General features: G+C 39.2%; 1 protein-coding gene across 1 annotated transcript; it reads right to left on the bottom strand.

Annotated features, from left to right (window-relative positions):
• Positions 1-670: 670 nt before the first annotated feature.
• Positions 671-14,427, bottom strand: LOC127630048 (interleukin-6 receptor subunit beta). The gene is made up of 16 exons (XM_052107453.1): positions 14,395-14,427; positions 14,245-14,286; positions 12,529-12,585; positions 11,571-11,682; positions 11,267-11,442; positions 10,865-11,007; positions 10,025-10,160; positions 8,481-8,578; positions 7,854-8,064; positions 7,010-7,189; positions 6,641-6,769; positions 4,537-4,683; positions 3,708-3,851; positions 3,416-3,509; positions 3,232-3,313; positions 671-1,635 (listed from the first exon to the last, which is right to left on the bottom strand). The coding sequence occupies exons 4-16, from the start codon at positions 11,594-11,596 to the stop codon at positions 1,168-1,170; spliced, it is 2,034 nt and encodes a 677-aa protein (XP_051963413.1). The 5' UTR covers positions 11,597-11,682; positions 12,529-12,585; positions 14,245-14,286; positions 14,395-14,427; the 3' UTR covers positions 671-1,167.
• Between the last annotated feature and the right edge of the window lie 8,184 nt (positions 14,428-22,611).

Below are 22,611 nucleotides of genomic sequence, written 5' to 3'. Positions count from 1 at the left end.
TTTAACCGTGGGCATTGGGTACTTGTGTTCGCCAAACCCATCTCTGATGTTTGGTGTTTGCTGCCAAAAAGCTCTTTTTTTGTTTTATCTGACCTTAGAACCTGATCCCATTGAAGTTCCAGTAGTGTCTGGCAAATTGAAGATGTCTGAGATTGTTGTTGGATGAGAGCAGAGGCTTTTTTTTTCTTGAAACCCTCCCAAACAACTTGTGGTGATGGATGTGACATCTGATTGTAGTTTAGGAGACTTTCTGACCCCAAGACCCAACAAATTTCTGCAATTCTCAAGCTGTGATCCTTAGAGAATTTTTGGCCACTTGAACCATCCTCCTCACCGTGTGTGGAGACAATATAGACACACATACTTTTCCAGGCTGATTTTTAACATCTTCAGTTGATTGGAACATTTTAATTATTGCCCTGATGGTGGAAATGGGCATTTTCAATGCATTAACTATTTTTTTATTTCCATTTTCCATTTTGTGAAGCTCAACAACATTTTGCCGGACATCATAACTATATCCTTTGGTCTAACCCTTTGTGATTGATGATTAAGGGAATTTGGCTGTGTGTTACCTCATAAATATGAATGGTTAACGGGGTGCCAATAATTGTGGCAAATGTGTTTTGGAGAAAAATATTTATTTAATTAGGAGACCCCCCACCTCCCATTTCAATTAGTTTACTTCAATTAAAGGTTACATTTTTGTGAACATTTTGAATGAAACATCAAAAGAATAAACAGTAAAGACATATTTTTCACAGTCTTCCTTGCCCATATTTACCAAGGGTGCCAATAATTTTGGCCATAACTGTATGTGTTAACTGAAGACTAGTTTGCTAAAACTAGTCTTATTACTATCCACTTATTGTCTGTGGTAATCAACAACATGCCATAGATAATGTCCATAGAGCTCAACTGATTTTGAACATGGAACAATCCTTGAAATCTGGAGTATGTGACAGTCAGGTAGATGTAAAAGTCAGCAGTCCTTAGTGCATGCTTAGTGCTCTTAAGTATGATCAGAGCACAGCAATATCTGTGTGTAAGATGTCGGTACCATTACACGATCCTGATTAGTTACCATTTCCTGCAAAACAGGACTGACGTATGTAGTCCTGCCCTAGATGTGCAGGAAATTAGTTCCCTGTTTGGACAAATTAACCCTTAATTCCAGCTTATTCTTCCATTTTCCATCTGGAAGAACTCCATAGTGGTGTAATCGTTTACGAAAACCATAGCAGGCTTTCCAAAAGTTGCAGGGACAAAGTTTGTTCCACTAATGTTGGAGATGATATCCCCAGTGTCTTTGCTCTCTGGACTTGTGATTTCATTGTCAATAAAAGTACTCAAAGTGGAGTCAATCTCATTGAGGTCCATTGGAAAGGTCTCATTGGAAACAGATGTTTTGTTTGGGGTGAGTGTTGGGGTGTCAGGGGGAATTATCTCTTCCAGAATGGGTGTGCTGGCCTCATCTTCACTGAGGATGAGTAGGGTAGGCTTTACATTAAACGGGGATGTTGGTGGGCAGCTGAGAGGAGACACTTCCTTCTTGCTTACAATGAAATACACTGTACTGGAGTCACATCCCTCACTCTCAATTAACCTCTGTCTTTTCAGAGGCTCCAGGATATCCTGCAAAGGAAAGACAAAGTTAGGTCAGTTCATTCATGTGGGCATCCTTTCAGTACTCATTCTAACCATGCACTCATTCAGTACTCATTCAAATACAAGTTGTTACAACATTATTACATTTTTTTCCCCCAAGGCTTGTTGGAGTTCAATTCTTAAAAAACACGTAGAACCATGGTACCAAGTCCAAAAAACATGGTAGTACTATAGCACCAAGTCCCCCCAAAAACATGCTAGTATCATGGGTACCAAGTCCAAAAAACATGCTAGTACCATGGGTACTTTATGTAAACTGCATTAACATAATTTTAAAACACTGACGGATAATTACAAATGATACGTCCCTCAAATCTGCTGATTTTTAAATGAAGCCAAGGGAGACTATATGTCCTCTTTCACGTACATGTCCTCTTTTTTTGGACATTTAAAAACGTCCAGTCGGATTCAGATTCCCAGTTTTGTCCATGCTTTCTGTCATCATCATCATAAATTGTGTGTGCGCAACAAGAAACCTGGTGAAATCTAGCACATCATAAATGTGAATTCTCTCTCTTTAACACACACACACACACACTGGTGCAGCTATCATTATGAGGACTCTTCATGGACATAATGATTTTTATACTGTACGAACTATAGGTTCTATCCCCTACCTCTAAACCTAACCCTCACAAAAAACTTTCTGCATTTTTACATTTTCAATAAAATATAAATCAGTATGTTTTTTAAGCAATTAAATTATGAGGACACTAGAAATGTCCTCATAAACCACATTTATAGCATAATACCCTTGTAATTATCAGTTTGTAACCTAAAAAATTCCTCGTAAACCACTTAAACCTGGACACTGTGGTTACACCCCTACTCTTTTACGAGAAGTGCCCTGGGATTTTTAATGACCACAGATAGTAAGGACCTAAGTTTAACGTCTCATCTGAAAGATGGTGCTTTTTCTGAAACATACTGGGGCATTAGGACCCACACAGACCACAGGGTGAGCCCCCCCCCCCACTGGCCTCAGCAACACCTCTTACAGCAGCAACTGTTGTTTTCCCCAGGAGGTCTTCCGTCCAGGTGCTAGCCAGGCTCAACCCTGTTTAGTGGGTAACCAGGCAAGAGCTGAAGGGTGATATGCTGCTGGCTACATGGTAGTACCATGGTACAAATAAAAAAAAAAAACAAGGTAGTACTATGTACCAAGTCCAAAAAAACAACAACATGGTTGTACCGTGGTGCTAAGTGCAGAAAACGTGGTAGTATATGGTATAAAGTCCCCCCATATAAACATGGTAGTATCATTGTACCAAGTCCATTGTACCATGTACTTTGTTATCAAGTCCAAAATAATATAAAAAAAACACAGTAGTACCATGGTAATTTTTGGTAATTGTTTTCTAAGTGTAGTATTCCTTAAGTATCATTATATATTTCAAAGTACCCTGGTTTTAACCATCTAAAACCACAGCTGTACCAGGATACTTCCACAGTATTTTTGTAATGGTCTTTTGGAAAATGGAAAACTCCTTTTACATTACTATGATAAACCAATAAGTATTTTTTAATAAGTATTTCAGCATTTTATTCCTGTCTGATGCTTACCAGTTCATGGCCAATGTTGACTTTCTTAACTGCATTACTTTTCCCAGGGTTTGGTATACTTGGCCAGAGCAGCTTTTTGGATCTGAACAAAAATAAGGTATAATATGCATAAAGTGTCAAAACGTGTAGGTATATTTCTTAACTTCAGCCATTCTTTCTGACAGAGAAATGCACAGATCTTTACCTGTGCAGAAATCGACAACTCAGGTGTACAGCCAACAAAAGGATGACTATTGCCACGATGACTGCGGCTATAATGCGGTTTAAAGCTGTGAATGCTGTAGGAATGAGGCAAATGCTGTCAATAAATATAAGACTATTTGAATCCAAGTAATGATAAAAACACATAGACACGCCTTGTCACACTTATGTCATTTAATGCTTATCATCAACAGTTTTAAGGCATATAACCAGCTGACTTTAAATAGTACAATGATGCAAGATACTATCAGCCAGCAAAACAAATTTGAGCTTACCCGGCGAGTTAGTAACAAAGGGTTTGGGATCGCTGCGTTCACCTTCCCCAGCCGCTGTAAATGCCGACAGCTGAATTTGGTATGCACTGTTGCTTTTTAGCTTCAGCAACTCATATCTGTTCAGACTGGGATCCACTATGATGACTTTCAAAATAGAATGTTGTACAATATTACAGTAAGATTTTGCTCAGATTCCCATGAATGCAGTTAACATACATTATAAAAACCTTGTTATAATAATGATTATTAAAAGTTTTTCAATTTCATAAAAAAAAATATATATATATATTTGTTTTTTTTGTTTTTATGAAATATGTATTATCTTAATGCATGAATTTGACTATCAAACCAAATTTTGGTGCAATGTCCCAAATATCATCAAATAGTTAGAAACAATTACCTACATTTACGCATGAGTAAAGGTATGCACAGACTATATTAGCGGACTACAAACTTTATTGTTAGCTATCTGACCATGTTGACAAAAACACAAATTCAAAGGACAAGAAATCAGACCAAACTATCAACTTATGATTTAAAATATTCCACTGTTGTGGCATTTATTATGTACTATTCATGTAATTTCACTAAGCGTTAGCCCTCTTTTGGTTCAGTTGAGAAAGTTAATCATATAAAATCAAAAATATGAACAGTAAAATATGTCTCATTTTAATGCTAAACATCTATTTGTGACAAAACATATTTGTACACAGTTTTTGAGACTACATTTCTCAGCATAAACTGTTACATCTGACATGTTTTGCCTTAGTTCTTATGAAATACTGATTTGCATTTGTGTAACCAAAGTATTAAATAAGGATGAATTTACATGTTTCAATGTTGTATACTGTGTACGAGATGTTGTAGCCTAGTAAGAATCCACGCAGATCCTCCTCTGACACAGGGCTCCACGTGATCACTGAGGAATGCTGTGTAATATTCAAAATGCTCACATTGCCAGGAGCACTGATAGGACCTGAAAGAAAAAATAGGTAGTCTGTAATCTATGTTCTTCTCTGTCAACTACTGCTACAACAAAGAAACTAATAAAGATTTTAGCTTTTATACTAGTGGAGTTATCAAATTTCTGGGAGTTTGAAAATGAAGCAGTTTTAACCTTCTCATGAGTGGGATCTAAATTCCACTGCAGTGCCCCCTGGAGTGAGTTATTTTTGCACGTTACACTGCACAACCGGTAGAGGGGGGCAGAGTGTAAATAAGTATTTTTTATTTTATTTTATTAAAATATTTTGATTTCTTGTCATAAATAAATACAAATAAAATACTGTATATAATATATTAAACATGTGAACAAATAGGTTATGTCTGCTGCGGTTTGACTATATGCACTGTTTGACTTCTCAGACATTGTGTGTGTGTGTGTGTGACAGACTTGACTGCATGCATCGGATAATCACGCTCGATCAGCATGTTTTCACTGTGAGTATATGAGTTTTAAACTGTTATCGCAGTGCTTTTGTGATATTTTGGCTGTCTGTTTCAGAAAACAAACATATTATATGCCTGAAAAAATAGATTGAGTTGCTGTTTGTGTGAATGAAAACCACATCTGCACCTAATAAATAGCAGTAGCTGTGTGCATGGGAAGACTGCGTGTTTAGATGTGATGGCTGTGCATATACAGTATAAGCCTTGAATTGTTATAGTGGTACTTTGGTGACAATTAATAAAATACACATATTATGTGCTTGAAAATACTCTTTGAATACCTGTTTGTTTGATGAATGACAACCGCTACTAATGTAAACAAATGGCAGCTCTAAAGTCATTATCGTGGTATTTTGGTGACGAGTTGGATGTATGTATATAAAATAATGTTATTCTGTGGTTTAAAAGACTGTAAAAGTAACTATTTGATTGAATATATTTTACAGACGCTTGACCTGTGTCGGCGATTTTAATCTGGCAGCTTGCAACGTAACTGGCTGTTGCGGAAACACATATGTGTGACGCTGCTCTGTGGGGCCCCATTATTAAGGGTTAAGCTTACTTCTGCAGCTTCATCCGAAACTCAGCCCAGTCATTCTACCACCTTCATCCTCTATCCACCATCGACTTCTGCCGGAATCGACACTATCTCTATCACTGAAACTCCAGACCATCAGCTCAGCTCAATCAAAGACTTTCTATGAACCAAGCCAAAGGATGTCCAAGCAACGTGCAAGTACAAAGACTCCAGACTTTCTCTAAACGCAGGCATTTTATTATATAATTTAGGTAAACCGATCTCAGAAGTTTTGATGGTTCATTCAAGGCATGTTCTATAGGGGGACCTGGGTAGCTCAGCAAGTAAAGACGCTGACTACCACAGCTGGAGTCGCAAGTTCATATCCAGGGCATGCTGAGTGACTCCAGTCAGCTTCCTATGCAACCAATTGGCCCGGTTGCTAGGGAGGGTAGAGTTACATTGGGTTAACCTCCTCGTGGTCGCTAAAATGTGGTTCTCGCTCTCGGTGGAGCACGTGGTGAGTTGTGCATAAATGCCACGGATAAAAGTGTGAACACGCGCTAATGTCTCCTTGGTAATGCGCTCAAAAAGCCATGTGATAAGATGCGCGAACTGACTGTCTCAGACGTGGAGGCAACTGAGATTCGTCCTTCGCCCCCCGGATTGAGGCAAGTCACTACGCCACCACGAGGACCTAGAGCACACTGAGAATTGGGCATATCAAATTGGGGAGAAATCATGGAGCTTCGCTATCGGAAACCCTTGGGTTTTCCCTCTCCGTCCTTCCGATGCACCATCTCCATTGAGATAAAAGGATTTCCAGCATTCTCTGATGCAGCTTAAACTCTTGTGTATAGGCGCCCTTATGGTGGTCACTCAGCCAAGTAGCCAGCATGAACCAGTATGGAACTCCCTAAGATGGTCATTTCAGCATGTAGTCAGTTTAATGAATATGTACACTCACTTCCTTCAAGAAGGTAAGCTTGAGCTGTGCTGTAGGTCTTCTCACTGTTGTTCACATTCTTCATGTTACAGGTATCTTGGTCTGGTCTGATATGCAGGAAGAAGTAGTATCTCACATAGGGCTGATAAACTGTATACAATGAAAGAAAAGTAATATGTTTGTGCCACACATTTTAGCAAGTCATTGCTGAATTCTTAAAGGAACAGTTCACCCCAAAATAATGCTGTGAATATATAAAACTTCATATCAGCCTTATCTACATTACAGCTACAATATGTATGGACATTTCATATATGTTATGCTAAAAGCAAAGCAAAATACAGTATTATAGCAAACAATTATTTTGGGAAGAATATAAAGGAACATTACCGCTCTCAGATATCTCAGTTATTTCTCTGTTTTTCTCCTTCATGTAGAATGATCGGAAAGCTGGTCTCTCTCCTTTGGCCCACCACTCCACAGAGTAACACACACTTAAGATGGAGCTGCTCCATGACAAATTGAAACTGCTATTGCTGGTTATGCTGACACTGAATGGCCCAAACCAATCTAAAAAACAAATAATATACAGTCGTTTCAATAGCAACTAAGCAAATACCGTTGCCCGTGAAATAATTGGAAACTCGTTGAATTCCAAAATGCTACAGATCCAAAGTTGATGTACACCTTACAGCCAGAAGTATGTGGCCTAATTAACAAATTTGGCAAAGCCCCAAGACAAATCTTCATGCTACACCCTACAGTGACATTTTAGAGAATTGTGTGCTTCTAACTTTGTGCCAAAAATTTGGGAAGGTCCCTTTACTGAGTCTGGTGTGGAAGAATTTGACTGGCCTACAAAAATCCCAGACCTGAACCACATTTAACACATTGGTATGGTGACTGTGAGCCAGACCCAATCGTCCAACATCAGTGCCTGACCTCATAGATGCTATTGTGTCTGAGTGGGATCAGATCCCCAAAGCCATGCTCCAACATCTAGTGGAAATCCTTTTCAGAAGAGTGGAAGCTGCTAGGGAGGACCAACTCCTTATTAATGCCAATGGTTTTAAAATATAAACATTCAACGAGCACACATGGGGGTGGTGTTCTGGTGTCCATATACTGTACTTTTGTTATTAAAGTGTATATGCATCTGATATGAGTATACAAAGTAACCTAAAGTACTTCTGGGTCTGCAAGTAGTATGCAACTAGGTATGAAAGAAACATACCCCTCCAAACATCCATGTGCTCTATGGCTATATGTGCAGCAGGGGACGATCCAGCACTATTGAGGGCCCCGACACTGATGTTGTATGCGGAGTAAGACAGGACCAGTGCGAGTGATTGATCTTTGGTGGTGTAACTGTCCTGATTGCTGTGTTCCCCGGACACTTTCCATACAGTCACAATATAGTCATTCACAGCATCACTGTTGGCAAACTGGAGGAAAAAGAATCACTCTAGTTAAAAAAACTGTAGAACACACAAGTATGGGCTGATGATGTGCGGTGTGACAAAACTCATCTAAAACTCTTAAAGCTTTTTTATTTTATACATTTTATTTTTTCTAATACATTAAAATTATTATATATGCAGCTTTTATAACCTCATATTAATTATAAGACAACTTGTAATATTTGTGCTTCTAAAAAAATATTTGTCACATCTCAAGAACAATTTAAATTAACAAGTGAAAATAAAAAGGTGATTAAATTTTTTTTTTAAACTTAAAGAAATGGTGACTAGTTACAGGACATAAGATATACACCATTACTTTGAACCTTTAAACAAGCTCATGACATATTGTGTCAACTACCCATGAATGACTTTATATTGTGTCATTATATTGTCAGTACCTCCCATTTCACGATGACTCTTCTCTGCCCTGCTAATAGGAAATGATCTTGAACGTGGTCTTGAATCCCATAACGAATGGATGGTGCATCTGTGAGTTCTGAGGAAATCATTTTGAAAATACAGTGTTCAATTAAACATAACATGTGCTGTGTGTAACTCCTAGCAGCCACTAGTGACACAAAAAGTGTAATAATTTTTTTTAGGCTGGTAAGCTAGCCCCTGCTGTTAGATGCCGTAACCATCTAGATCAGAAATAATTTTGTTTTGTGATGACCATTCAAAAGTAGTCAAGTATTCTAACCAGGGATGTTGATTTAATACATTTGTTCAGTGCGATTAATTATTTTAATTAATTACAAACTGTATATTTCTTCCATCAGAGCAATTCAAGCTTAAATACCACCTGTTTTCAGCAGGGGGCAGTAAGCAATATTCTTTATATTAGTATTAATATTAGCTTTATTGGCAACACGCAGCTGTACAGAGAACAAACCACACTCAGGCTTGCTTGACACTAGCAACAGCACATGTCAGATGAGAGCGTATTCTTGCGTTCAAACCCAGCAGGATGAAGCACAACCTAAAAACACGTGTTTATGACGCAACACAACCAAAGTGCGACGCTCCAAAAGCCTCTGTCTGAAGCACATGTAATGCATTATATTAATCATTATTTATTAATTATATAGTGAATTATTGTTATTTGGGGCCTTTTTTATCAAATATTTATATATGTGATTAATTTGATTAATTAATCAGCATATCAATTAATTCATGTAATTATCTATTGACAGCCCTAATTCTAACTAAATTAATTATTTACTGCAAGTGTAATGGGAGCCAGCTGATCCGTGATAGCTTTGCGGTATTTGTAAACTGGTTTGAATACCACTTGGAGCTGGTCAAGCAGGAATGGTAACAGTGGTGCCGTGACCCGGATGGGAGTGAGGTTTGGGGGGGTTGAGAGTAACGGGGGCAAGCTGGTGCATGATAGCTGTGCAGTATGTGTAAACTTCACTCCCCTCACCTCAAGAGCAGCAATAGCGCATGACGCTAGAGGCTGTAGCCTTTAGCCCCCTCCAATGCCGGCTGACGGCAGTTTGAATCCCGCTCGGTGTGTGCCAAGCACGACCGGTTACACAAGCAACATATACTGTAAATCCCTAATATAAATATTTTGATGTGACTCCAGAGTGATTATCATTGTCGGCTTAGGTGATTGGCAAAAATAAAAAACATGTCCATCAGCAAACATGGATTTCAAAATTGTAAACTCCTGGGGGGTGCATGTGCCAGTTGAGCAACTGCCATTGAGATGAATGGGAATTACTCTTTCCGTGTATTATAGAGCTGCTTGGTCATAACAATGGCATACGTGATTAAAACTTTGTTATTATAAAGTCATTATTTTTGCAATTCTGTTTGGTGCCTCTAATGGCACAGAATTTACACACTACACCTTTATAGCGAAAGAGCACATATGTACATTAACTACTACAGTAACTTTTATTTAGCAACTTTGGAACCCCTGTCCTCAACTTACCCTGTGGGACAGTGATGACCTCACTGAGAGGACACTGCGAGCACTTTGAAGTGGTAACGCAACATATTTGCATCTCATACGACAGAGAAGACGTCAGATTCCTTACAACACATTCCCTGTTATTTTTAGACATTTGCTAAAAAGGAAAGGGGAACAAAATTAATGCAATTAATTAAAGGTAAATGCAATTAGGTGAAAGCAAGAGTACATTTACATCACTGATGTCAACTGAGCTCCTGTAGCATTTTAAACACATTTTGATGGTCATAGACTTGACCAGCTAATGTCAGTATGTTCTCAACCAAACTACACTCTTGTTGTTTCACACTGTGGCAGCACACTACACCACCACTCCATTCTGTATAAAAAAATACACTCTCCACTAAATTGCACAGCACTCATCTAGTGTGCTTATGCTTGTGTCTTTTTGTTTCATTAAATATTATTTTGACGGTTCAGACGGTTCCCGCCTCCTCCTTTCCATTGAACCTTGTTACAGCCGATAACCAGTTAAATCTAAAAATTAACGCACCGATAATGGAATTATTTGAAATAAATGTATGACACACAGTGTGTTTTGTATGGATAGGAAAAACAATATACCCTAATAAAGGTAAAAAAAAAAATATATATATATATATTATTTCGGACACTGCTCTACGATTTTTAATACGAATTATACAGTTTAACATTACACTACGTCACGATGGTTTGCAATGCCTACAACTGTTTTAGTGAATAAAGCAAGAAGGCCAAATGATCATACTGTATCCTTACTGTAAAGCTAGTGCATTTTGGGATACTCCAGAGAAACTGCAGGGTGTTGTTAATTACATTTACCTCATTCCACCAGGTTGTGTTGAACTCTCTGAACGCTACAGAGAATTGTTTGATATATATGCTCTCATCTCCCCAGTCCGCCTCAACAAACAGATGGCCTGATCTTCTTTTGAAAGCTACTTTTGAAGGAGGACCGCACAATGCTGAGTTAAAAGAAAAAAACAGAACTGCACTCAATGTAGAGTCACCATTCAGATTCAGAGGATGTAAAATGATGATGTATGGTGACTGAGGTAACTAACATTTTGTCCAACATCTACCTTTGTGTTCCACAGACGAAAGAAAGTCAAACAGGTTGGAGTGAATTATGTCAGAATTGTAATTTTTGGGAGAACTATCCCTTTAAGATAATTGTATTTACAGTTTGTTGGCAGGTTATAAGTGGAATGTTGATGAACATACCCATCTGTGATGGAGTACCACTGAACTCTTTGTAGGTGCAGCTCTTATGATCCTTACTTGTCGCAATAACGTGAGCTGTGATATTGTTTCTATTTATCATACCGAATACCTCTGAGGTCACAATTGAGTTCTTGATTCTCGGCGTCTGATCTACCGCCTTACATTTCAAGACCCTCCTACAAAAAATAGAGTGGATTGTTTGAAATAATAAAGTCTTTTAGCAGTAGTAGTAGTATTAACAGTAAAAATACAGAATGACAGACTGTGATCTGAATTAATTTAGAAATCATCAGTGTTCACTCACTGATGTGTGTAGAGTGTGTATGACATTGAATTGTCTCTTCCATGTTTCCACTCACAGATGTACACCTGGGTCTTTTTCCTATATTTTATAAAGCATGTAAAATCACGGACTCCTGAGAAATGAAATAATCACAGATTATTGCTAAAAATAAGTACTGAAAAAAAAAAACAGTAAATCTTAATGAGACTCTTCCAAAGAATAATGGAATACGGTTGATTGAGGGTACAACATGGCTAATGGCACCCCTTAAGTAATGAATAATGTATTTTCATTTAATACTGATGTAACAACATAATTTGTGTGAATATAAAATACCAGATAGTTGTTTCATAAAATAAAAAATAAATAATCCACTTTAGCTTCATACATTTTCAACATTATAAAAGTTATTAAATGTTACATAAAATTACCTCAAAATCAACCTTTAGACAGTGCATTGTGACAAACAAGTGCTGGCACTTACAATGGAAGTAAATGAGGCCAATCCATAAACATTAAAATGCTCACTATTTCAAAAGTATAGTGTGACGAGGAGGAGGTCGTGGCTGGGCTGTGAATCAGCTGATCAGCGGGAGAGCGAGATAAAGGGGAGCCAGAGGCGCCGATGTGAGAGTGAAAGAGTGACACGTGCGGTTTTATGTTGTTTTAAGTTCATTTATATCATTAAAGTTTACTGTTCAGCCAGGTTCCCGCCTCCTCCTTGCCCACCTTTAACTAACAGTTATATCTTAAATATGTATTCTTAATATTACATCATAACTTTCATGTGTTAAAATTAAAAAAAAAAAATCCTAAAAATGACTGTTTACTTCCAGGTTTAAATGAAACATTCAAGATTTTCAGTGTGGTCTCAGAATTTTAGGCACTTATTTAAAATGTAAATGATGAAACCTTTATGAATACATCAATCTACGGAGTAAACAAACACACATCTTTTGTTGAAATGGTAATTTCTTACCTTCTGTGTTGTTACATTTTGTTTTTAATAAGCCGAAGTTCTTCAAGTCACAATTCCCTGTAAAATAACAATGAAAAGTTGCTTGGAGGGGTTTTCGACACGAGCTGTCGCGACCGTTGGCGCTAGATATGGGCGTGTCCAGCGACGCGACAAAGTTGAGAAAAGTTCAACTTTGGAGCGACTAACGGAAGCGACAGCCAATAGGAGAGAAGACGGGAGAGCTCACGTGATCCTTTCTCTCTCTCTCAGCTCCTGCAGTAACGGAAAGGTGGATGAAAGGCTAATTCTTGCTGTTAGAAATTTTCCAGTGCTTTATATGTCTCTTCCCACGTACAAGGAAATTTTTAAGAAAAATACTGCGTGGAAAGGTGTATCTGAGATCGCGGGGATTTTATGGACCCAGACAGACCGGCATTTGCATTTTCGCCGCAGATAAACAGCCGCTATGGCAAACAGCACGCCTTGTTTCTCATTCATCTTTGATATAAAGCATTTTATGTACTGATTCCATTTATATTTAGTCTTTTCCCTCCAAAATGTTTGTTTTTAGTGGCAAGAAAAGAGATTCGCTGTCAACAGCAATGGAGTGGCATCCGTGAATGTCATTTATAAACGTTACTAGGCAACCAGTAGTGGGAACGCCCACTAGCGACTTCACCGACCTGCAGCGATAAAGTCGCTGGCAGTGTGTACCTACCTTAAGGGAATTAGTATTCCATTTGAGTTTTGGCTGGCTACATACGCGACGCTGAGAAAGTGAAAATGCAGACGTGGTAATTGAAATTGCTATTTAAATATGACAGGGCCAAAACTTGTAAGATATGGGAAACACAGTTGCAAACGGACTTTGCTTTTCCATTTGAAATCTGGCAGTCACTGTGCGTTCGCTTAAACGAAAATGCAAACCGTAATGCGCGATTTGCAGTTGCGTTTGGATTATGTCACATTTTATGCGTCCACAAATTGAAAACGCAATTGCAAATACAATTTGCAATTCCTTTTGAATAATGTCCGGAAAATCATTCCATACATATTATTGACGTGCGTGCACGCCACCAAGATGACAAGCGCACTCACGCCAATACAGGTCAATACACGGAACATGAGTGTCCGGATCCCGACACCAAAACCGAACCAGACATGAGGGTCAGGATCCAGACACCATGCTCCATACATGAAACAAGACCAACCGAAAACACAAGACAGATATGGGATGATAATGTCACGGGGTCCCCTCCCGTCAGACAAAAACCCTGACTGACAGAGTAACAGGACTGTATCTCCTGAACGTTGACTTTCTGAAGCAAATGTTTGTAGGCTGACGATTCTCAAGAGCCACTTTTCTAAATAATGTTTACAGTTAAAGCCAAAAAACGTTTTACATCCTGCAACAGTGGAGTCCAAAAGTCAGAGAACACAAGTTAAGCTGCTTCATTTTTGCTTTCTTTTCTAATCTAATATAAAAAGTTTTAATAGAATCAGCTTAACATGAGTGAAGGTAGAATGGATTTCTTCGCTTTTGGTACAGTATGTGTCCCTTTAAACTCACCCAGAAGTCGGCTAATGCATAATCTTAAATATGTATTCTTAATATTGGATACACAATAACATTAATTTCTTAAAATCCTAAAAATGACTGTTTACTTCCAGGTTTAACGCCATAAAATGAGACTTTTAGACACACATAGCAGTCAACGATCCTTAAATGATACTGACCTGTTACTGCTTTGGGAGTAGTTGTGAAGAGACACACAAAACCTGAAATATGAATAAACCGATTGAAATAACCCCACACCATAGCAATAATATCAACGGAAGGTATAACGTGTAAATACTGAGGCATTAAAAGACAGCTAAAGCACATACCAAGAGTGAAGTAAAAGACAGCCGAACACTTGCGCATTGTCGAGTCTTCTGAGGTCGTGCAGCCCACAAACTGACGGAATATAGCCTACTGAAGGGTATTCCCTTTTCTCATGTAACTCTTTTGTTTCGACATAAGTATCACCTCTAATACGCTCCCTTGCTACACAGCATATTTTAACATTTACTGTATTGTCACGTGCAGCATTTTGGGGCATTATAATGCCCCTATAAAGTCCAAAAATGCTTCTAAGGTTCACGGCCAATCAATAAACACATCAATTCCACATTCTGTTTTTGCTTCACAGGTAAATACAGTTTGTCAAACTTTCATCACATTCATCTCATTTATATTTTATACACTGGTAGATTATTATTTGTTTTTAAAAAATATTGCTATCTTTGTCCTTTGTGAGTTGTTCAATATAAGTTTTATAGATTTTAAACCGGCTAAAAATACATTTTCGACCAAAGCGCCATATTGTTTTTTAAAGGGAATGAAAACAAGGCTGTGACCCTCACACTAAAGGGGACCTATTATGCAAAATTCACTTTTACATGGTGTTTGTACATAAATGTGTGTCGACAGTGTGTGTACACAACCACGACAATGTTAAAAGTCGACCCACAACTCTTTCTTATATTTCTATTAATTAAAAAACAGTGTGTCAAAATGAATGGTTTTAATTTCTGCTCTAAAGTGACATCACGTTAGAGAAGGCCTCGCCCACAACCGGTGAGGGTCTCCAACCAATTATCATAGCTCCTCCCCTGAGTGATCTACACACAGTCCGCCATTTTTTGGCAGGAGCAGATACAGTAAGAATAATGTCTCAGCTTCGTAAGCGTCATAAGTGTTCTGTTGTTGGCTGTAAAAGTGAAAGCGTCTTCATGTACTCCCGGCATCACAGCCACTGAAGACACAGTGGACAAGTTTTGTTTTTGAAGAAAATGTGCCACAAAACATACAAAAATGTGTGTATGTTTGTGCAAATAATTTTATACCGGATTGCTTTGTAAATGAGTGTCAATATAAAGCAGGATTTTCAATTTTTTTTATTCTCAAGCATGGATCCGTACCTACTATTCGTTTTCCAGCTTTATATCCTGAAGATGTAAGTATCGCACTTTATATTTTGTGAATGTTTGCAAATCGCCTTTCTGAATGTGCTTGTTAGCTGATTCCACGACTAACGCATCTAAATTTACCATTGTCTCTGATTGTATTCACGAAGACCAGATATACATATACACACACACACACACACACACACACACACATAAATATATATATATATTCATACATACATGGCTGAACTCCGGTATTTAAGCTGTCAGTCATATTAGTTCTGATTTGTAGTTTCTGTAGTATCCGAAGCACAAGCTGTACAGGCACAGCCCTCTTCCAGAAAGGGGCAGGGAGCAGCAGCTCATTTGCATTTAAAGAGACACACACGAAATCAACGTGTTTTTGATTCCACCCAAAAAGAGGCATTTATAACATGGTGTAATAAATTATACGTGGGGTATTTTGAGCTGAAACTTCACAGACACATTCTGGGGACACCTGAGACATATATTACATATTGTGAAAAGGGGCATAATAGGTCTCCTTTAAGAAAAAAAACTCCACAAAACACGAGTTGTGAACATTAAGGTGCTTTCACACTGGCAGTTTAGTTCGAAACAGAGCACAGTTTGCATGAAAAATTGGTAATGTGAAATCTGTCATGCGGACCGAGGTGCGCACCATGGTATTGAACCCGAAACTACCTGTAGGAGGTGGTCTGAGTTCGGTTGCAATGGAAATGTAGCATGATTCGCATGAATGTGACAGCAACTTGGACACGGATTCACACTCGTTCAAGAAGTAAAGTAACCTGCGTATGCGTTTTAGCCTATGACGACATCATTCGTTTCGAGGACCCACACATTCCTGAAAGTCCCAAAAAAGTAATGACACCACAATGACATACAAGTAAAATCAACACTATAAATACTGTCTGTATGTCTGTCTGTCTGTATATCTATCTATCTATACACCTTATAAATACATGATAAGCTACGCCATGAAGCGCACATATACACAGTTGTCGTTCACGCTACTGTGCATAATGGAATCAAAATAACAAAAAGTATGATGAGTCTCGTTGTGTTCACCATGTGTGTTTGTGATCTTGTAAGATGAATGCAAATGGACCGGGGTTCGATAGAATCAAGTGAGTGTGATACCAGACCAACGCTGCGGGGGGCACCGCAAACAATCGCACTCGGAATCGGATCGCAGCAAACGTGCCCATTGTGAAAGCCCAGTGTGCCCTAGGGCCTTTGAACAGCGTTATAAAGTGTACGGCATTGAAGGTACTATATACATTCAATATCTCTTTCCGATCTGCCACTGTCAATGCTTTCAATGGACTGATCTTCCAAATTCCAATAACAATCCACATACTGTGTGAGGGTGAATCTTAAACAATTAAAATCAAATTAATTAAAAACAAACAAACTTGATTGCAAAAACCATGATTCTCACAAGCAAAATTAAATTGAACTTTAGCATTTGTGGGGATTCCTAAAAAACATGCACTCATATTATTTCATAGAATATATGGACATTTTATAACCCATACACAGAAACTCTGCATATATAAACACATAAACAACTCTATCAAAGTCTATCAAAATTTGAAGGTGTGTAGGTGGGGGCGTAGTTGAGCGCCAGTCTGGGGAGAGAGAAACCGGTAAGGACATCCACCTGTGATGAACTGTGACTAGGTACCATCTCTATGTTCACAGTGTGAGTCGGGGGGAGTTAAAAAGATGGCCTATCCACAGAGAGAGGAGAGAGACAGACAGACCAGAGTCTTCGTGTCTGACCCCTGAGAAGCTGAAAAGCGGACTGTTTATTTGAGTGATTCTGAAAAGCCGTCTTATATTTTGAGTGAAGCTGTACAGCGATTGCCGGTTATTTGTGAATAAAACGGGCTCACATGTACTGTGGAAACCAGTTCCCGCTTCCTCCAATATCTGCCCAACCTGAATCTTTGTTACAGAAGGATTAAAGAAATATTCTCACTTATAAATGAGGTATAACACGTGTTATACCTCATTTATTAACCCAAATTTACCCTGGGTTACACTCTCCCCCTTCTAGACTCCTCATGTCCCCATGAGATTAAGGAATTATATTTAATCAGTGGTTTGGGGTGTAGAGTTAAGGCCAGAACAAGCACAACTGAAACACAGAGCCATAGGGTTACACCTGAGTGTGTTGCATGGTTTTATCCTCTACTCAGCAGAATCTTTAATGTAAATTACCATCCCTCTATGAACAATGGTTAATGGACAGTCAGTGGGCTTGCCAAGGTCATCATAGCTTAACGTAGCGTATACTGATCAGGGATGGTCCGATTATTCAGGGTTAGCTCTTATATTTGTACCAGAGAGGGATCCCAGATGAGCTCCCACTTTATGTAGCGCCCTCTACCCTCTTAGGCTTTACCTTTCCCAAGTTGCTCCGGGTTCAGGTAATGGTCTCCTGACTAAAAATATGAATATCCTATACCACTACTGAAATATTTACTTGTAAAAATATAATCAGTTTATATAAAAATATAAAGCAATATATTGCTTTATTATTTAATATCTTTCATAATACTTTTATTCTAAATAAATTAAATAATAAAGTGATATAATATTTAAAGTATAAACAATAAATACATTTTTACTCTATTACTGAGCGATGTTTTACAGTATAAACTCTTCTCAGAATGATCTTATAATGTGACACCAAATATAATGTATACACACACACACACACACATGTGCTGGTGCCCAAAAGTTTGGAAAGTCCTTCTTCATGGCTTCTCCGAACTTTTCCCACACCCACTGCTTTGCCTCCCTCACGGCCGAGGCCGCAGCCCTTCGGGCCTGTCGTACCTTGCAACTGCCTCCGGAGACCTTCGGGACAAAAAATCCCGGAAGGCCTCTTTCTTCAGTCGGACGGCTTCCCTGACCACCAGTGTCCACCATGGTGTTCGAGGGTTACCACCCCTTGCAGCACCTAAAACCTTTATGCCACAGCTCTCCACCGCGGCTTCGGCAATGGAAGCTTTGAACATTGCCCACTCCGGTTCAATGTCCCCAACCTCCGCAGGGATGCCTGAAAAGCTCTGCCGGAGGTGTGAGTTGAAGATCTCGCGGACAGGGACCTCCTCCAAACGTTCCTAGTTCACCCGCACTACTCGCTTGGGCTTCCCAGGTCTGTCCAGAGTCTTTCCCCACCCCCTGACCCAACTCACCACCAGCTGGTGATCGGTTGACAGCTCTGCCCCTCTCTTCACTCGAGTGTCCAAAACATATGGCCTCAGATCTGACGACACGATTACAAAATCGATCATCGACCTTCGGCCTAGGGTGCTCTGGTACCATGTTTGTTATAGATAATTCATGACTAGCACAGAAGTCCTCCCAATCACGCCTTTCCAGGTGTCCCTGTCATTTCCCACGTGCATGTTGAAGTCACCCAGCATCACTACGGAGTCCCCTACTGGGGCCCTATTCAGGACTCCATTCAGGGTCTCCAAGAAGGCCGAATACTCTGAACTGCTGTTCGGTGCATATGCACAGACAACAGTCAGAGTTTCCCCCCCCCACAACCCGAGGCGACCCTCTCGTCCACCGGGGTAAACTCCAACGTAGCGGCGCTCAGCCGGGGGCTCGTGAGTATCCCCACACCCGCCCGTCGCCTCACACCCTGGGAAACTCCAGAGAAGAATAGAGTCCATCCCCTATCCAGGAGTACTATATATATTCAATACATAATGATGAAATAATTATACATAGTTAGCTTTAAATATAAAAAATATATATATATATATATATATATATATATATATATATATATATATATATATATATATAAAAAAAAAATATTCAGATAATTAAAATGCATTACATTCTTGTAGCAGAAGAGCTAATCATTGATAAAACAATATAAAAGTGGCTTTAGAATACAATGTATTGTTTATTACCATATTATTAAACATAAGTCAATCATTGGCATACAGTTCACAGCAATCCATTTCACAAGTGGAGATTTATTATGAGGGCTTGTTTAAGAACCCGTCAATGTACACCTGCGTCAGATATTTTGTATTTTTTTAGAAACAAGCCAGGGGTATACATAGGGTGACCACCTGGGTATTGCTCTGTTGCAGGTCAGCAGACCTGATTTTGCGGGACAATGCGGGACACGAGGGAGAGATACCTTACTATTATTGTACTAGGTGAATAAATATTGATTTTATATTAGATGTATTTTTGCAGTGATGTTAAATGTTAATGACGGCGATGTGAACGTCACTCAGTTTGGCATAAGGTCTACGATACAAACTAATTTTAACAGCTCAGACCTACTCAATGTAAATATAATGAAGTGAAAATAATAATCTAATCGTTAAAAAGCACATTTCCAAATAAGCACATTAATTCCATTATTAAAGACTAGAAAGATTAAATGCGATCTTACCGGATTTAGTGCATCTTGAATTAAAAAAATTTTGTCTGATCTGGCTGCTTCGAGTAGGGTCTTCTCATTCATTATGACTGTAGAACTCCTGGCAGGTGTAGGTGTTCACTTTCACCAGGAGTTCACTTTTGATGAGGTCCACAGATGCTCAGTTCCTTGTCTCTGTCCACACAGCGGTCATCAGTGAAAACACCCTCTCCACGAACGCGTTGGTGACATAAATGCTCAAAGCCAAAGATATCAGAGCTGTCATGTTTGGGGCACTAAAATGCTTCAGCAGAGCTGTTCGTGAAACTTTGGTGGCATACCCTGCACTCTCCTTTTTTAGGGTCACCTGTAACTGGTTTTAACCATGTATATATTTTCTCCAATTCTTTATTATACGAACAAAGACACAGCTCCGGATAGACCCATTTTTCTGTTGCAGTTTTTTTTCCAGTGTATTCCCGCTCTGGCAAGAAAAAAAGGCTGCGCTGCACATGTTCAGTGTTTTCTTATTAGAATTCAATATCAGACGGTCTTTCTCTCTGAAGTGCTAAGGTAATCTGGGAAGTGCATTTCTAACTGTAGTAGATGGAGATTCCCCAGTTTGAATATGTGCGATGACCTATCGAATTCAGGGATCACTTGTCTGTTAGCTTTGGATTTCAGAATGATTGATGGGGGATGATTTGTAATCCTCCACACTGGTCTTCCTGGCATAAGCATCAGGTATGGCCATACCTTGCATCGTCAAAGAACTGACAAAAGCAATGGGTAAGTCATTAGAAAACTCAGGCTGCTGGATGAAACGACTGGTACAGATGGCCTGCACCACATCATTACTAACTTGCTCACCAAAATTTGCCATTTTCAACAAACTTGGAAATACGGTCTTGTTCCTTCTGGGAGATTTCATCAGTTAAGATTTCTCCATGTGGTCGACAGGACAACCCGTCTGCATCCTTATTCTGCTTCCCGAACCTATACTGCAACTTCAAATTTTAAGTTGAAAGTGCTGCTAACCACTTATAACCTGTCGCATCAAGCTTAGCAGTGTAAAGTATGTAAGTCAGGGGATTGCTGTCTGTTACCACTGTGAATAAGCTGCCATAAGGTAATCATTACCTTTTTCAACCACCACCCACTTTAAAGCAAGGAACTACAATTTGTGAGCCCGATGTGCTTGCATCAGTATGTAGGATGAAAGAGAACATCAGGTTAGCAAAAGCCAATTCTGGTGCAGTTGTGAGGTCCGCAATGATTAGATCGAATACAAAAATCTGTGATAAATCGATGTTAATAACCAATGAACCCAAGACGACCAGAGGTCCTTTCAGATTTTTAGACAGGCTTTTACGGTCGCTACTTTATCAGGATCAGTTCGCACTCCCTAATCCGAGACTAGGTGACCTATGTACTTAATGGAGGTTTGTGCCAAGACACATTTGTCTGGAGCAAGTCTGATACCATACTCCTTGAGCATTTTGAGAACTCATATTAACCTCTCCTCATGCTCCTCCAAATCCTTGGAGAAAACAATTATATAATCTATGAACACAAGAACTTCTCAGAGATTGATGTCTGCCATGCATCTCTCCATCAGTTTCTGGAAGGTTGACTGTAGTACTACATGTAACCTTTGCAGGTAACCTGGGTTCTGGAAAATGTATTTGGTGAATATCTCATGGCCAGCTTTCACAGAAGAAAAAGCTGAATCAAGAAGCTGAATGTGGGTAATTGGAAGGGCTATGGGGCTAACAGACTTGAGCATCTCTGTGCGGCAGCTACTGTGAACTGAGGCTGCTTAAGGTTAAGATCAGCCAATGTCTGAACTACTGGTTCAGCAGGTGAAGTAACAAGAGTTTCAGTTATGACTGGCACAGGACGTTGTCTAGGTGTCAGGGTTTCACTGATATTTGCTAGCATGTCCTTGAGGATTTCTGTGTAATCTTCTCCACTGAGCTTTGCCAACACTTTCAGCTCATCAAGGTAGGTTTGGGTTGTATCCCTTCCAAGCCTTTGAGCATAAACTCTCAGTAAGGCTGTTACATGGAAAGGAACACTAGGATTACCCTATGCTTGCTGAATGTACGGCATCAATGGTTGGAGGTTTTTTACTGCCTGGTCAGAGTTAAATTCTACAATTAGGGATTTCTGCAACTCTGCGCTAGGGTCACTGAATGGGATGATCTTATTGATTGATCCATACCCTTTTGTAAAGTCTAATATTTCCTCATCTAGATCAGTTTCTGTTATGCCACTAATCAGGATTGCATTAGGAATTGTGGTAGTGGCGTAATGGGCTAAATCACATAACGGGTAATCAGAAGGTCGCTGGTTCAATCCCCACAGCCACCATTGTGTCCTTGAGCAAGGCACTTAACTCCAGGTTGCTCCGCAGGGATTGTCCCTGTAATAAGTGCACTGTAAGTCGCTTTGGATAAAAGCGTCTGCCAAATGCATAAATGTAAATTTGTACAACTTTTTCCTCTATGATCTCCATTTGGCTTCTGTTTAGGTTCAACAGTAACAATCTGACCGATTCCCAAATTCCAACAACACTTGATTCCAAGTTATTCTTGTTGATTTTTCTTTGCATTCGACACAGTTGAAACGGTGTTCATCTCAAACTCCTCACTCATCTCTAATTCTCTTCTTTTTTTCCTTTACAGGTTTTTTCCGATGCTGCTCTCATCAAATCTGTGAAC

The sequence above is a fragment of the Xyrauchen texanus genome, chromosome 3 (genome assembly GCF_025860055.1).
Source record: "Xyrauchen texanus isolate HMW12.3.18 chromosome 3, RBS_HiC_50CHRs, whole genome shotgun sequence".
NCBI lineage: Eukaryota > Metazoa > Chordata > Actinopteri > Cypriniformes > Catostomidae > Xyrauchen > Xyrauchen texanus.
The sequence above is the reverse complement of the archived record's forward strand: the minus strand, read 5'-3'. Positions and strand labels throughout refer to the sequence as shown.

Excerpts from the sequence above, each read along its gene's own strand:
- LOC127630048 (XM_052107453.1), bottom strand. The coding sequence starts at position 11,596 with ATGTCATACACACTCTACACACATCA. Across the intron at positions 11,443-11,570 it reads TACACACTCTACACACATCA|GAGGGTCTTGAAATGTAAGG; the intron begins GTGAGTGAACAC and ends TATTTTTTGTAG. Across the intron at positions 11,008-11,266 it reads TGGTACTCCATCACAGATGG|CATTGTGCGGTCCTCCTTCA; the intron begins GTATGTTCATCA and ends CTTTTAACTCAG.